Consider the following 18,155-nt stretch of genomic DNA (forward strand, 5'->3'; position numbering starts at 1 on the left):
ACAGAATGCTGTTGCACAATCTACTGAACAACAAAGTTACAAACAATGTGATGTGCAACACTAAAACTCATGCATATTTGGGACAGCTGAATATTCCTGCATCACAGGGGGTTAGACAAGATCATCCTCAGGATCCCTTCCAACTCTACAAATCTATGATGTTAGTTTCCTGTTAATGTGTTGCTTATGTTTTATTCTAGATTGTTTTGTTTAATACTTTATTGTGCTGTAAATATCTTTAAGAGTTTTTTCTTAAAAATACAAAGTGCTATAGAAATGAAATTATTATTATTATTATTATTATTATTATTATTATTATTTCAGCTACATCTGGAGGGCCAAAGGTTCTCCACACTTGATGTAAAATATAGTGCTGTACTGTACTTCTTGCAGGAGAACCACTAAACACACATTTCGGAATGAAACGTTAGTGCAGCCATTTCTGGTTTCTGACCACAATATTTTAAGAATGTGGCCAAGAACCAAAGGCACATGCACTTGATCCTTCCTTGCCAGCACTATAGTGGGGCACCCTTAAGTAGCCCAAAACTGCTTTGGATGAGGTGCAGGAAAAGATGAGAGCTGCCATTGCACCTGTCTACCAATTTTTCCTTTAACTACTTTCCCATTCCCTATGGGTATTTTTTTTTGGGGGGGGGGTATTAAATGTGAGATGGGGCAGCTGAAAGGAATGTTTGAGATTCTTGGAGATGTACCTTCTGAAAGGATAACTCTCTCTCAAAATAAAATAAAATCCATTGTATAAACACATTTCTCCACATTTGTAGAAATAGCCAATAAGCTGGAAGTAAGATGGGAGTAAATCTGCCATATTATGCCTGTATTATTCCTCCCTTCCTGGATTCAGAGTTTTCTTCTAGTGATCTAGCCAGCAAGCCAGGCTGCCTTGTCCACCTGTTCCAGATTTCCCAGCAATTCATATGCTGAGGGGAGTGAAAGTATTGTGCACTGTTGCACAATCACAATAGATCAGACATAAGGGGTGAGATGAAATGGAAGAAATGGAGCAAATGCTGAAAGAAAAGGAATGAACAGATGGGTTCTGAACTGCAGAGGTACAGAAAGGAGAAAAATGAGTTGGTAACATGTTATGCAGACACTTGCAAGTGGGGAAACAGATGGGCTGCACACTTGTAGTGGTGAAGACACAGCATGTGCTATGGGGCACACAGAGAAGGAGGGATGTTTAACAGAGGTCAGAGAAAGAAGAAACAGTACTATGGGAGCAAAGCCAAGAAGGGATTAGCAGAATGCACTGAACACAGTTACAACTGTAGCAAAAAAAATGCTTTTCAGTAGTTAATGCAGCTGCCATGAAGTCGTGCTGGGTTAATAAACGAAAGTGGCCCCTGGAGGAATTTAAGTTGGGCTCTCCAGTAAAGTCCTTTACACTAGAACTGCTTTTTATAAGACATTTTATTACAGTTATACAAAACTGCAGTGTAGCATAAGACAGAACATAACATTCTTACTATTAACGCACTCATGTATTATAATAATGAGTTGCATGATATCAAGTTGATTAGGGAAGAAAGTTTCCAAAAGAAAAAAAAAACAAATTCCAAAGAAAAGACCACATTTCAGCATTCCCATAAGCTGCTAATATATCTAAATATTGCAATCAGTCCTGTTTATCTGGAGCACATCTGAGTTTCTACTGAAATACTTTAAATCTTAGGCCATGATACACACTCTGACAAGCCCCATTAGGCTAGTTAAGGGTAGCATTCTAATAAAATCCATTATTTTTTAAATGATTTGTAAATATACTGTCTTGCAAAGATAATGCCTATCTACCTCAAGTGCACTGAACTGAGCAGCTGTAAGTATCACCAACAGCAAACTCAGGCAGTGAGTGCTGACAGATATATAGCCAAACAGGGCTATATCAACATGCTCAGGAGACCATTCAGTTTGTTATTGTTCATGGCTATACTATATAAGATAGTGAACCAGTTAATTCGAGACTGGCAATAAGGTTTAAATCTGCATAGTCTCTGGGGTATAGTGGAAAACAATAGCTGCCTATTTGCACAACTGAATTCTGTCAACTGGAAGGCTCTGCAGTACTTCTGCAGTCTTAACCATATAACTCACTTCAGGCTTTGAATAATTTCATCTTTTATTTCATTGATGAGGAGCTAAATGAGGGCATGCTGACTTAATTCAGGGGGTCACCGCATCCATATTACCAGAGTCTAATAAAACTACCCTATGAACAGTGTTTAACAAATATGGAAAGTTGAGACATTTCAGCGATGCACCCTAGCTTAAAGTAATCACATTAAACGATGCTTGTATGTCTGAAATCCTACCTGTTGTTAAGACCCATCTTTCCGGCCCTGAGAAGGTTAAAAGCATGATACATAATACATAAGAGTACTAGATCTTAGCATGCTGTCACCTAGAAAGACAGTGTTTCACATAACCTAGTTCCTGAAGTAGGAAACTTTGTCCAGTTTCCAAAATACCTCATGCCCAGTTCTTCGCTATCATTTGATCACTCACCTGAGAGCAACATAGGATCTCGATCAGATGTTTTCTTAACATGATCAGATTCTCCAGTCAGTGAGCTTTCATCAATTTTGAGGTCATTTCCTTGTATAAGTACACCATCTGCTGGTAAAAGGTCACCTAAAAAAGAAAGAGCCCAAATGGTACTTTTAAAATACATTCAATAAGAAGTTACCAGAGATGACATCATAAATAAGTATATTTACCATATTTTACTTGTGCAATATCACCAACAACTATGTCAGCTATAGGTATCTGGATGACTTGGCCACCCCTGATGACAGTAAACTTCTGCTCTTGTTCAATGCGGCTTTGCAATCCCCTAAATTGTTTCTCTTTACTCCAGTCATTGAAAGCTGTGACTAATACCACACAAACGACAGACAGGAGAATTGCAGCTCCTTCGATCCACCCTGTTTCACTTTCATCCTCGTCTTCACCAGCTGCTACTGTTCCACATACTGGAAAAAGTAAACAAATAATCAGCATCGCATACTCAAATTTTAATATTGTTCTGCATTAATCTGAAAACTGAAATTTATCATCCAAACTTTATTACACAAGAAACCCAATAATACTGACTTAGGCCCCATATCAAACGCACACTAGCTTTGACAGCTTTCCTAAGGTTACAACAAAGCTTGAGTTTAAAATTTTTTGGTTAATGTTCATATTATGTGGCTGCAATTAGGCTACCATGACAGTGGTATCCTACCACTATATTACAAGTGCTATAGGATTATTCAGATTAAATGTATCAGTCCACAAGGGTTATATATACACAGCAGTTTAAAGTGGATTCAATGCATTCCACATGAGCATACTTTTCATGTCATCCACATTATTCAGTCGTCATCCAAGTGGCAGTCCATATTCCCCCCAATATAATTTGGTGTTTCCACTGTGGTACAACAGACATTCTTTTCAACTCACAGCTTGTTCAAGTTTAGTACATGGGAAAACTTGCATCTCAATAATAAAAATAAAATTACTCAACGCACAGGTAAACAATTACCTGTGCACATACCCACAATGGACCTCAGGTTTCTGGAACTCTGGGGCAAGTAAGGAAATACTAATTGAGGGGAGGGGACAACAACTCACAGTGAAAATACATCCTATCAAGCACACCACACTAGTGCATACCTGTGGCTCCTAACTGGTGGTCTGCGGACCCCAAGGGGTCCACAGCACCATTTACATAACAAAAACTACCATAACATTTTCAAAAGTAGGGTGTCCATGGCTTGGCTATTCAAAAACAGGGGGTCTGCAGAGCATAGTTAATTGGGAGCCACTGGCGTAGACAATAAAATACTTAAAATAGTGCAAATGAATGCTCATGTGTAGATGAATGTGAGCAAAAGCACACACGGAACAATCAGATCTGTGTGACACACATGTGCATTAGGACTCTGGTATGTACACAGCCAAGGTATCTATGCCCATGCAGGGTGTGTGGGTGTTTCTGGATAAATATCCTTAAACCTCCCCCTTCTTCTCATGCTGGGCTTGGAGCTTTCAACAATTAAAGCAGAAGTGGGCTGGGAAAAACAGAGGGGTTTTCACATTGCATAGAGCTCCCCTGCCTTTCACCTTTGCCCACTACAGGGGCCTTACACCTTTGCCCACTAGTCTAGTCCATAACTAAAAGTTCTGGTAGCAGAGCTTACATCAATACTTAAATTTCTTTTCTTGTGATCATAGGATTTAAAGTTTCTACCTTTTCCGTTGCATGTAACAGATTCCCGTATTCACTTTTTAGCAGCTATGGGCTTATAAAAAGGTACCATGATGGGGACCAACTCTTGGAAGACGAAATTTATGGATCAATATGTAAGCAAATTTGATCAACCAAGAACATCGCCCCTGAATCTCTTCCATTTATTTCAAGATAAGAGTCTGATCCATTCTGTACAATAATATATTCTAGGTTCTAACAGATTAAAGCCAAGGATAAAAAGAATGTAACTGTCAGTATACAACAAATTAGAGAGGTGGTTAAGTTTTCATGTTTTGGAGCAAAATATTCACCATGAATAAGTCTGATACACACACACACACACACACCCCACTAGTGGAGGTCACGTCAGTATTACTCATTTTCGTGGATTAAGTCTATTTTGAAGTTTTGACAAAGGATAGTCCTATTTAGCCCAAAGAACTGACTCAACTGATGTCAAAGAAGAAAGAAATGAGAGAGAATGGGTATGTTTTTAAACTCTCCAACTATCTATTAAATGATTCATGCAGAACTCTAGATGTGAGAAGAATGGCAATAGTTTGACATAAAAGGTACACTGATGGGCAGTACATTCATTATGTTATCTTTTTCCAGTGCATGTATATCTGGTTCAGAGTTTAAACACATCATCCAGATCAGATTACCTTCTGCCCAAGAATAGGGTAATGATGGGAATGCCTGAACAAGAGAACTTGTAGTCATGTTTCAGTTCTAAAATTCAGTCTTGAGCCTGTTTGGAACTCTTTGGCTGAGGTTATTTGTAGGCGTGGCCTTGGATGTCTCCAATATACATATGACCTCTCGCTGTTTCTCTCCTTTCTATCAAAACTAGGTTAGGCAGTGGACATTACGAATCAGTGCTTGGGCATGATAATGAACTGGGTAAGAGGCAATAAACTGAAACTCAATCTAGACAAGACAGACGTATTATTAGTGGGTGGTCTATCCAACAAGCTGTTTTGAAGGAGGTTGCACTCTCCCCAAAGGAACAGAAGCACAGTCTGGAGGGTGTTCCTGGATCCAGCACTGTCTCTTAATGCACATGCATCCTTGGTAGTTCAGAGAACCTTTTTATCAGCTCAAAATGATATACCAGTTATGATATTATCTGGAAAAAGATAGTCTTGCTATAGTCATTCGTGTTCTGGTAACTTCCTGTGGGGTTTGCTCTCGTCTGCTTCTGAGCTCTATTCAAAGTGCTTGTATTAACATTTAAAGTCCCAAGTGGCCTAGAGCCAGATTACCTGAAGGATCATTACCTGAAGGCCCACTTCTATATGTCCCTGCCAAATCAGCTGAAGTGGAAGCCACAAGGGAAAGAGCATTTGCAGTAGTGCTACCCATTATGGAAAACTTTCCACCCCCAGGAGTTTACCTACATTGTGGTCTTTTTCAACACCTTGTAATGACCTTTCATTTTCCCAGGCTTTTTGTGTTTGTTTTATTACTGAAACGTGTTGCACTATTTGTTTTCTGTTGCTGGTTTTATTATGTTGCTGTTTTGACTGTTTATTATTTTAAAACCAACTTCATGGTTTTAACTTGTGTGAACTGCCTGAAGAAATTTTTTATTTGGCAATACAGGAATGTTGCAAATAAATGAGTTTGGGGTTAACCTGAAAAGAAATTTTTGATTGTCCTGGATCTCACAGCTTTTGAAACCATTCAGCACAGTATACTTGTGGATCACCTGTTCAGGCTAAGACAGGTTTTGACAAATCCATTCACTAGGTTTAATTATGATAATAGCCTTCCCTGCTCTTGCAAATGAGGTGGTGACACATTTCAGTTTTACTATTGTTTGTGATTATTTGCTGGGGATATCATCTGGCCCATTTCTTCCGTGCCTATGCTTTTTCCTTGGTTTCCTTTTGGAAATGGCCTAAGTGAGGCTCACTTACACTATGGGTTAGTAAAATAAAAGCAAAGGAAAGGGTAAAAATCCAGTTGCTACCCCACCCTGGCTTAGTAAAAAGACAGGGTGGGGAACAGATGTCCTGCAGTGCAGCTAAGCAGGAAGTGAACTGGGGAGAGGTCCTCTGGCCCAATCAGATGACTCCTGCTCATTTGCATCTTCTTGTCCAGTGGCGTGAGTAGGTGGAAATACCCCATCTGGATTTCACTCCCCTTTTGTTGATGGCATTCTTAAGTTTAAATTATAAATTTATTTGAAAGATTGTTCAAATTTCCAATTAAACCCTAAAGGCAGCATTTCAGCTGTCTGAGAAGCCTTTGTTAAACTAAAGTTCATTGTGTTTTACAAGTTGAATTTTTCAAAAACAAGCAGCCTTAGAATAAAATTACGTAATTGGGAACAGCTAGAAATTAGGTAGTGTTTTATCAATTAAATAAAACAGATTTCTCTCATCTCCTCCCCTTTAGAACACTGTTCCTGAGAGGCATTAAGAGCACAGTGATATGCTTGACATTGCATGATTTAGTCAGATCACTTGCCATAGTGGTTGGTGGAGGAAACAAATCACTGCAGCTGATAAATACAATCTAGTTTATGGGGGGGAAACTTTAGGGTAATATTCACTAAGTTTTACTCAGAATAAACCCATTTAAATTAACGAGCATGATCGTTAGGTCCATTAATTTCAATTTTTGTAATAAAAATTTAGGTAGAAAACAAATAAACATGTTATTGGTCAAATTCCATACTTTCCTCCGTATTCTGCAGTATAGTAGAAAACAATGCATGTATCCAATACTTGAACTATAATTATGAGCGAGGAGAGAAACTATTTAAATCAACCTACATGAAGCCTGAGCTACTTAATTTTAAGACAACTTCTGCTTTGATAAATTCATATGTTGTTGTTCTGTCTAAGTGTGACTTAGACAATCTGCGAAGTCATGGCTTAGAAGTTACACTTTATTACAGTGACTTCAATACCTATCAGGCAGGAGTCAGCTGTGGAGCGAGGTATGCTGTATGATATTCTACAAAGTTCCATCTTCTGTCATACTTTTAAAAATTTACATAAAACAACTGAGAGATACTGTAATATGAAAAAGGGGGGTAATTACATCCTATTTCTCCTTTTTGGTAGATCCACAAGGTAATAAATTCTTTAAATGGTACCTATGGATAACAACTGAATGCATGATAAAAGGAACTGAAGGAATAATAAATGATAAAGAAATCTAGGCTAGACTCATTTTATTGTTGGCGATAGCTCCTACAGATGTAGGAACCAGCAGTTCTGGAGAGGACTTAATTTCCTTGAAGAACCGGGCATGAAGAGATGCTATTCCTAGAATCTCAGTTAGTCACCATAGCCAAGAATGCTTTATACCTTCTTAGGTTTGTAGGCCAACTACACCCACTCATAGAAGACAGTATCTGCTGCATCAAACATGCTTTGATAACCATCAGGGTAGACTCTGTTACCACGTTTAATCAAATCCTGGCTTAGAAAGTCAGGATATGCATGAACCTCATATAGCCCATTCATGTGATCCAATCCTGGCTTCTTCAGAGGTCACTAACCACCATAATTCTTGGTTTACATATAATGGAAAGCCATGGTTAACTGCAGCTGCCTGGTTTGTTTTTCCACTTGATCAAAGAAAGAAGTGGAAGCAAAAGGGCTACATTTGAGTACATGATGGTTGTGCACATCCAGATTTATTAATCAATGATCTGATTGTCTAAACTAGGCCATCATATGGGTGCATTCAGATAACATCCAGAAACTTCAGTTAGTTCCAAAAGCAGTAGTGCATTACATAGCCATTGGTAACACATTCACACCTATAATGGCACAACTGCAGTGACTTCAAACCTATTTCAGCTCATAATTTGAAGTGCTAATTTTAACCTTTAAAGCTGTAAATAGCTTTGGTCCAGATTACCCAAAGCAGCAGCAGAAAACTTGCAGCTCTCCATATGTTGCGGGACTATAACAACATCATCCCTGATCACTGGCCATGGTGGCTGGGACTCATGGGAGCATGAGTCCAATGATATCTGGAGGGCTATGAGTTCCTCACAACTGACCTAAGGAAATGATTCTCCCCACACCCAAAAATTGTCAGGAGGGACCCAATTCCAAACATATTCTGAGACCAGAGTAATGTATGAGCAGTAGTTTCTTTTCAACAGTATTACTGCACGCTGTCCCAGTGCCGAAGTCATATTCTCTTCTTCTTCTAGAAATAGGGTGAAAACCTTTCCCACTGCTACCCTTCAGATCTGTGGCAAAATAAGGCCTTTATTCAATGAGTAGGCTTTAAAGCAATACTGCCAGACCCCTCCCCCCGCAACACATTTTGCCTGCTATTGCTGCTGCTATGTAATATACAACGCAAGCATTTTAGGATGATTTCTGATGCTTGGGCATGGTTGTATCAAGTTAATTGGAGTGCTTATGTTTTATTGTAAATAGCTGTGAGGACTCTCTAGAGCTACATGGCTAGGCACAACTTCCACTCCACCCCACCCCAGGAAAAAAGCAACCATATCTAACAATACACAAAATAAAGGTATGTACAGAAATGCAACATGCTTGAGACATGCAGGAAGCTCAGTTTAGCGTATCTTCTAAGCCATAATCTAAGGCAAAAGAGATTAAAGAGGAAAAAAAGTGTAGGCACTGATTTTAAGAAGGGCAGCAGGTAATTTTTAAAAGGACAAGTGACAAGGTGACTTATCTGAACTACTAGCATGCCAGTTCAGTCATATTTAGCACACCAGCCTTTGCCATGGTAGTCATCATGCAACTTCTGAAACCTGAATCTCTAAACAAAGTCCATGGTGCACATTCACTGAATGCTTGGATACACTTATCCTGTCATCAAGATTTCATGTTAAAGTGTGGAAAATACTGGGGGGAAACGTATCAGCCTTGGTACAATTGTGAAACTGTTAAGACCCAGAATTTAGCAGATTAGTTTTATGCCAACATTTGCTTTTTACTGGAAGAACAGGAAGTAGTGCTTATTTATATGCTGCTTCTGTGTCAAAAGCTCCTAAGCAGTTTACAACTATAAAATCAATTATAAATTTTATACATAATTAAAATGCATAACACAACTTGAATGGGGCATGAAAAGATTCTTAAAGTATGCAGTCAAGCAAGCCCATTAAAAAGTATAACTGAACAGTTAAAATATAGCTAAAAGAATACGATTAGAAGTTCTGTTCAGGGGAATGTTTGCCTAAAGTGTTGTGGTTTTGGAACTGATGGAACACCAATACTGATGGGGCTTCTCTTATTTCAGCAGGGTGAGCATTCTACAACACTGGTGCCACAAGTAAAAAAGCCTCCCCGTTTCATTGGTAAGGAGTGAGCCTGCCCCCACTTCTCTTGCTCTGGTTCCTTTCTCAAGGGATAATTCAGTGTGAGAGCCAGAAGTTCCTGTATTCCAATGCTTCAATTTAACTACAGTGGTACCTTGGTTTATGAACTTAATCCATTTCGGAAGTCCGTTCTTAAACCAAGGTGTGCTTTCCCATAGCAGCGGGGGACTCAATTTACAAATGGAACACACTCAACAGGAAGTGGAACATGTTCTGCTTCCAAGGCAAAGTTCACAAACCAAAACACCTACTTCCGGGTTTGCAGCATTCTTAATCCAAGTTGTTTATAAACTATGCTGTTCTTAAACCAAGGTACCACTGTATGTACATTTCTCCTTCTTGATGAGAAGAGAGAGCATTAGCTTAAGTTCACTCCAGGAAAGAAATCTGAGTACACCTTATATTTGGGGAAATTAAAGATTATACCTCAAAATTACAACAATCTCTTAGCAAATACAGTGTGACAAAACTTTAAATATTTGGTTCAAGTGCTGACTAGAAGTCATTCTACTCGGCACTTGAACCAGAATTTGCTTATCATACAATTGTACTATGAAGCAATTATAACATAAAGCAATAAAACAACTTAATGGCTTCATGCAGACCAATTCTGCAATACAAAGATTACTGCAAACGAGACATGAAGGCTGGCAACATCAAGCCTGCCATGTGGGAATCTCTTACAGATGACCGCAGTGCCTGGAGACAGACAGTCAGGTCATGTAACCACACCAGAGGAGGAATGACCACTGGGAGGAGTGCAAAAAAGAAAAGAAACGCCATGCTGCATCTGCAACAGCACAACTAGACACCTTCATCTGCCCCAGCTGCAACCAAACATGTCTCCTCCATATCAGTCTCTACAGCCACAGCAGCTGCAATGGAGGCACATGCCTCCATTGTCTCCCAAGACAGAAGGGTATAAACAACAACATAACCAATACATAAATTGGCAGACAATACCCAAACTCTGAAATACATTTTGAGGTACACAAGTATAAAGAAACAAACTCTTTACTTACATGCTTCATTCCCTCCTGGTGGTTGGTAAAAAGAAAGGCCCAATGATACTATGGCTGCAATTTCTAATATAATTAATGTAACATCCTGTAGTGCTTCCCATACTAACTGAAGAAATGTTTTTGGCTTTTTAGGAGGTATAAAGTTCTTTCCAAACACAGTTGCTCTCCTTTCTATATCTGCTGGGTTTCCACTTAAGCCTAAATATTAAAAAGAAAAATACAATTTTAGAGCAATTTCATTATCTATACATCACTTAACAAATCCCTTTTTGCTATGTAATTCTACAAACACCTTAAGTATATGCTGCACAGTTGTTGTTTTTTGGTATTTAGTGAATTTAACAGGACTCTTTATGTCCTATGCTTTCTAGAAGTTACAATATCAATATCAAGTGGAACTCTACTGTAGACGTTTCTAACATGGGGAAAAGATAGCTGCAGATTTCTCCTACCCACAGTGTTGCTTGACTAATAGTGGTTTTATTTGAGTTTCCCCCACAAATATATGTGCTGCAGAGTCCAAAAAAAGCAATTCCCAAGAAAGTCAAGCATTTGTTTTGGAGCACATCATTCCAGTATATGCTGAAATTCCTAGTCACTTCAGAAACTTGAGTTCAACAAACACGAGAGTTAAGCAGAAGTCTATTTCTGTTTTCCCAATACAAAAGTAATTCTTTTTATAACCACAATGCACAACATGGCAACACCCATCTAGATGCTGAACATCAGGAGGAAGCAAAGCTACATCTCTAAGGGGTCTTTTCCTTATTACATATTACACAGAAGCCCATAGTGCAATAATAGGCAGGGCCAACACATAGGCTTCAAATACATTTTTATTTTAAGGATAGCGGAAATTGTATATCTGGCCTCAACAATTAGATCTACATGGTTCACCTTTGAACTAATCCTTCTCATGTAGGAAAGGATCACTCAGCAAGTCATTCGGTGAGCCAGATTCTGCATTTCTGCTAATTCATTAGTTCAGTACTAGCTGGAACAAGTCCAGGTTTCTCCCTTACACATCTTATCACTTCCCATCTGTGGTATTTCTGTACTATTCAACCGGACCTCATACTCATCCACATTTTAAGATGAGTGTAGTACATATAGAAGCAAGTTGCAGACTCACTCGGTAACCTTCACCATGACTACTGAAAGCTTCTTGGGTGTTTAAATAGCTCTTCAGTTGAAAGCTTCAGTTGACAGCCCTCTCACAAGAATTCTTATCCAACATGGATGATATTTTTAACACAATTCAGGCCAGACTCTGTATCCCTATTGAAATGAGTTTACAAGTTCCATTCTATTATTTTCCAATGAATTATTAGAGACACAAAAAAAGGATTCTCCCCACTTTTTAATGTAGAAATCCCTGCAAGCTGGGATATCCTGTCCTACTCTTTCATATAAAACTTAATGGAGCAATATTTATTCATCACATTGTGTCTCAAAATTCTGCTCCAAGGATTAATGAGAAAAGGAAAAAAATACAAATGCTGGAACAGCAATCACTATATTTTTTTCCTGCTACAGGAAGGAATTATTCAAGAAGGAATTATTAGCAGCAGGAAAAAGGAAACACTTCTCTTCCTTCAGGCTACTATACCATAAAAAGCAACGGTCCATTCGATAGAGATAAAAGGGTTTAGCAAAAGATAACTAAGCATTGCAGGATGCTAGAACCTGTAAACAGATACTACCTTGCAGAGTTTGGTGCCTGTACATTTCAAGACAAAATTCTTTTCAACCAAACATTAGAGATATCTCATTGGAGGCACTCTGCTCCAAGAAAAACAACAAGCACACCTCATAGATATGCCTGCTCATTTTCATAATTCTGTGATTTACAAGGTATCTGTTTTAACACTTTTGCATTTGTCTTGTCTTTCTGGCTGTTCTGAGTAAGTAATACAGACTACTAGCCCCAAACAAAATTCATTTAGGGAGTTTCAGATTCCACAAATTTTGAGGGGAAACAAGGCAGTCTGTGAACAATGAGTTTAAGAACGTTAAAATGTTATCCAGCATGACACACAACTGATATTTAACACAACTGTAACTAGAAGTGTTTACAGAAAAAACATTTGGATTGCTGGAAGTGCAATATTGCACATAAAAGGTTTCCTCCTTTTGTCTGGAAACTAGTGACTGGTGGAATTTCAAGAACAAGAACAGTGATCTTAACCTGATGGCATTGAGTGTCTTTACCCATTGAGAACTTGTTCAATGCCCAAATATAAATTGCCAATTATAAAGTCATTTCAAATCCTGCTAATTATGGAAAGGCTGAGATAGGCATTGGGCAAATTAATTGCTTTACTACATATTAAGAAGTTGGGTAGTTGTGAAACCCTTCCCACAGGCAACAAAGGTTTTGCAGAAAAGCGCCATCTCACTATCTTGAATGGTTTGTTTAAATCTATCTTATTTTTTCCTCAAAAGAAAATGTTTAAAATGGTACATTTAAACACATACCACAAACTAAGGTTTCATTGCCTACACACAAAAGTTCCCTAGACTGAAAAAAATCAACATTGTTTTCCTCAAATTCAGTCTATGTGCCTCTTGCTCCAAGGAAACCCCTTCCCCAAACCTGGTGCTCTCTGGATGTTTAAGACTACAACTCTCATTGGACCCAGTCAGCATAGCTAATGGAAGTTTTAGTCCCAACCTGGCTGGGGAAGACTGCTTTAACAGCTCATTTTACTTTGTTACCTTTACCAACACGCAGACACGCAAGATTTAAAGGATTTAATTTGAAGCGCCTATCAACAACCCGTTCTAACAACCATCCCCTTAAATGTTGAAATAGCATAAGATGTAACTTCTGAGTGGATTTTAAGTACAGCTGATTTAAGTTACAGCTGCAAGCTGCAAGGCATTTGTGCTAGGTTAACCTTAAATATTCAAGGAAGTTGTGATATATATTTCTACAAAGTTTTTATGTACAACACCTTAAGTTGTCCAACATTTGTAACTTCACAAACTTCTTGTAAACTAATGTGTAAGATAACAGCAGGCTTTAATCAACATCTTATTAAAAACCTGGTACAATCAAAAAAGACTAACCAAAAATGAAAATGTCAAATTTTACATCAAATGTATTATGTTCTTCTACCTCAATAACTATTGTCCCAAATTTTGTTACTATCTCTTAAGTGGTGTCCAATTGTATAAATGTACAGACAATTTAAAATATATATATAGTAGATCCAGGCCAGGAATTTCAGTCACTGACCGGTAAAACATCTTAGGCAAACAATGAATGCATCTATACAGACCTAAATATTTTTCAATATAAATTTCCCATATAAATGAACACACATTTTGTAACTCTTTGAATTGAGATTCTTACCTTCATTTGGAGAAGTTTTCAATCTTGTACAGATTCCATGTGCATCTCCATAGCAATCTTGTATTTTATGCAAAGCATCTGCAGCACGCAATTCCATAAGATCACGAAGCTCTTCAAGTGTAATGCCAAAGTCTCCATGATTGGAATCTTTTATAGTGTATTTTACACCACTGTATGCTACCGAGTTGTTAGCCATGTCTCCCATGATGTATAGCGTTCAAGGAAGAAGTTATTTCCAAGGAGGAACAATTTTTTTTATTTGAAATATTTCCAAAAGGAAAATCCTTCAGATATGAAAACCATCAAAAGTGCAGATATAAACCACCAAAAAAGATGAGAGCCATTAGATACCCTTTCCAGGAGTGTTATCTTGAGTGCAATCCCATTGTTGGTTCCTTCATTCCAATCCAAATGAAAGGGGAATACAATCTGCAAAAGAAAGGAGATCATAGCAACAAGATTCAACATTGCTCACAGAAGCATCACAGCCTTTTACTGTCTGCTATGCATCTGGCTAAGCAGCACTATGACACCTCTGATACACAGTGCCTCTTCTCTACCTCTGATGTTCTGCCAAGGCCTACCCCATCATTTACCCATCCACTCCTTGTTCTCTTACCAAAACTTTGCCTCCTTGAGGCTTCAATACTAAACTAGCTTTCCAATCCACCTTCCTGCCCCCTACCAGTTGCCCATCTTCCTACTACTCTTCCCTCTACCCACTATTTTGACTATAGTCAGCTAAATCCCTTACCATTATCATTCCTCTTGTCCACATAATCATCCTCTTTGCCCTCTGGCTCTTTCCCTCCTGCATTCATTCTCCCTTATAAAAACACTCCTTAGTCCATCTTTCCTCTCCACATCACCCCAGTTCCCTTTTTCCTTTGCCTCCATAACTTCTAGAATGTGCTTGCCTGTTTACTCTTAACTTTTTGACTTCCCTTCCAAGTCTACTCTTGACCTCCCCCCCCCACCCAAATCTGGTTTTCACTCTTTGCATGCCACTGAAATTGTTCTTTTGCTCTTTAAAGCAAAATCTTCAGTCCTCATTTTTCTTTATCTCTCTTGCATTTGATCAGTTGGTCACACACTCTCTCTTTATTCTCTTTAAGCCATAGGTTTCTGCTATGTTGCCTTTGCTGGTTCTCCTCTTACATACTGCTTTATTGCTTACCCTGCCTCTCTTCCTGTTTCCACTGTGCCAAAATTTTAAATTGTAAATGCCTCTCGATCTGTCCTCTCAATCATCAGAATGTACCAAGCATACCAATGGTGTTATATAAATAATAATTCAATGAGTTAACAAATGCAGCACTAAGGTGGTGAAATGAAATGCTCAAGTTTCTTAGTAGTAAGATAATTGAATAAAGGATGCTTTAAGACTCAAATTAATATACCCTTTAAATCTTTTAGTCTCACCATTCACCAACATGCAGTTTAATTTTCTTGGTATCAACTTGAATAACTTTACATTAAATTGAAAATATTAATTAAAGGTACTCAATGGGGACAACATGGAGATACTTTTAAACTGAGATTTTGCAGATCCAAAGCACACTCACTCAGCTTACTCAGTTGTACCCATATCCTGAGCTTCTGGCTATAAGCTGAAGTCAGGACTGAGCTTCTTTTATGACAGGGGTATGAAGCGGTCCGCAGAGGTCGTTTGACCGGCCCACGAGCAACCCCAAATTGAGCTATCGGTGCAGAGCAGAGCGGGGACTCACTTTCGCAGTGCCGGAAATCGCGTCTGCGCAGATGCCGAAAATCACAGGGGTGCACACTCATGCGCGCACGCGATCCAACCCACGAAGGGAATCTCCACGGAACTGATCTGGCCCAGGCAAGATGAACCTTGTTGACCCCTGCTTTATGGACATGCTCTAGCTACCATAAGCCACCATGCTATGTAAATAACTAACTTACAGGCCATGTTAACCAAAGCAAGGCAGTCTTCAAGCTATTTTACCTCCGAACAACATATCTGATATAATCAGTCTTAAAATTAATTCCAGAAACCTTCCTCCCAGCAGAAATGCAAAAGGATTCAAATGTTTTAACATTTTCAACTTGCCATATACTAAGAAGAGACACCACTCACAACATCAATCTCTCTCAGCAATCAACAGATACCACCTTATCAAGAGTTCCATTGTGCATGATGCTGGAATCAGGTCCTCAGAGTCGCAACATCGACCCTTTGTGACTCCTTCCAAATATAATTCATCCAAGTGTCATCTCTATTGTCTTTTCAGCACCTGCTGAAGACTTTCCTTTTTCAACAAACCTTCTAAGTGGAGATTGTAATACCAGCTGGTATCTCTATTGGATTTGAAATTGATTTTATATATTAAATGCTGCTGCTGTTGTTTTTAAGTTGATTTGTATGTGCTTAAAGGTAAAGGTAAAGGGACCCCTGACCATTAGGTCCAGTCGTGGCTGACTCTGGGGTTGCGGCACTCATCTCACTTTATTGGCTGAGGGAGCCAGCGTACAGCTTCCGGGTCATGTGGCCAGCATGACTAAGCCCCTTCTGGCAAACCAGAGCAGCGCACGGAAACACCGTTTACTTTGACATGCTTTCGAACTGCTAGGTTGGCAGGAGCAACGGGAGCTCACCCCATCGCGGGGATTCGAACCGCCGACCTTCTAATTGGCAAGTCCTAGGCTCGTGGTTTAACCCACAGCATCACCCGCGTCCCTTATATGTGCCTTATATGTGCATTTGTGGACCAGGTGGTAACACAGTAGCTACTTTTTTGAGCTTTGTAAGGATGCTGTATGGAACACTCATGTGGGCCCACTCACACATTGCAGTGCAACGTAAGTTCTTATCCAAAATATTAGGGGTACCTAGATCTATTCTAAGCACCTAGACAATTCTAAGGAAATTGCCTGATTAAAGATGGCTTTTCATTCAGTGCGAATGCTTACCCAGAAAGTGGCCAGCACCTGTTGGCTTAAGACAGTCTTTTGGCTTCACTTTTGGTTTTATTGGTATCTGAGGATTTGAGGAGGGATTCCTGGGAAGCTATGATGTATGCACTTTTTACTATTTGGGCTTTTCATTAGTCCACTTGATTATGATGGGCTGCAACTGTGCTCAGTTCTCCAGATGACTTGACTGATGTCAATTTTCAGACCACTATGGAACTGACTGCTGGGTGCTGCTCCAATACAATATATAAAGATTTTGTCACTCTTCCTGGGAAAGTGCCCCTTTGCTCACATGAGCTAAGATGGCTCCTGATTAATCCTTACAGCTGATGATGGTGAAAGGAACTATGGGACTCAGTATTGTGTGGCTAGGAATTGCCCAGCTGGATGCCCCAAAGTAGTGGACTTGGCACACTTTTTAACAGAATGCCCTTTGTATTCAGATTTAACTATTTGATATCTCAAGCCCTTAAATGTAGGGATGAATAACATTTCTCTCTAAGTATAACTCCATTACTATTGGCCACTAGAGATCACAACAAGTCATACAAGGGCAGCCAAATGTGTCAGATTGGCTCATGAATACATTGAAAGCAACTTTGATCACCCAGCAATGGCTATCAAGTTATATAACCAGTCATCAATACCCCTTTACTGGCAGCGCTCGCAAAAGATTCTGGGGATCGAAAGCAACATTGGGACAGCCTGATAGCATCGATATAACTGGAGGCATCTAACAATTTTTCAAGAAATTACAAAAATATGCAGAGTGTATGATCAAAAGGACAAAAGTATGCAAAACAATAAAAAAAGCTCTACATACGCATCAAGAAAGCTGATTTTTTTTACTACCCAGGAAAAGATTTTGAAAGGTTCACTGAAAACATCAAGTTAATGTGCTGCAGTGGAGAAAGAAGTAAATCCAGTTTGGGGAATGATTAGGAAAGCAATTAAAATGCCAGATAATATCATAATGCCATTAGATGAGTGCTGTCCAGCCACATTAAGAATACTGTGTACAATTCTTGTTCTATGAACCATAAAAAGGAACATATAAAATTATCAATGAATTACAGTAACTTTACACTGAACAATGGTTGAAGAGGATGCTATGGTTTAGTTTGAAGAAGAGACACCTAAAGGGAAAAGGCTTATAAGGTTACAGAAGTAGTAGGGCCACTAAATAAAATTAACTGGCAGTAGGCTCAGGACAGGACAACAATAATTGCAGAACTTACGGAGTTAAAA

General features: G+C 38.9%; 1 protein-coding gene across 9 annotated transcripts in view; it reads right to left on the minus strand.

Annotated features, from left to right (window-relative positions):
- The window catches only part of ATP2B1 (ATPase plasma membrane Ca2+ transporting 1), a 66,939-nt gene that overhangs the window by 24,632 nt on the left and 24,152 nt on the right, over nt 1-18,155 (minus strand). For 8 of the 9 annotated variants that reach the window (XM_083400942.1, XM_083400937.1, XM_083400944.1 and 5 more), the window contains 4 exons: nt 13,968-14,396; nt 10,610-10,807; nt 2,742-2,996; nt 2,530-2,655 (listed from right to left, as the gene is read on the minus strand). In XM_083400942.1, coding sequence (XP_083257068.1) covers nt 2,530-2,655; nt 2,742-2,996; nt 10,610-10,807; nt 13,968-14,172 — 784 coding nt within the window. In that variant the 5' untranslated portion in view covers nt 14,173-14,396. Of the gene's footprint in view, nt 1-2,529; nt 2,656-2,741; nt 2,997-10,609; nt 10,808-13,967; nt 16,585-16,716; nt 18,044-18,155 lie in introns of all 9 variants that reach the window. The other variant, XM_083400939.1, reaches the window with a different exon arrangement.

Source organism: Podarcis tiliguerta, assembly GCF_965153285.1.
Source record: "Podarcis tiliguerta genome assembly, chromosome: 10".
NCBI classification, from domain to species: Eukaryota; Metazoa; Chordata; class Lepidosauria; order Squamata; family Lacertidae; genus Podarcis; species Podarcis tiliguerta.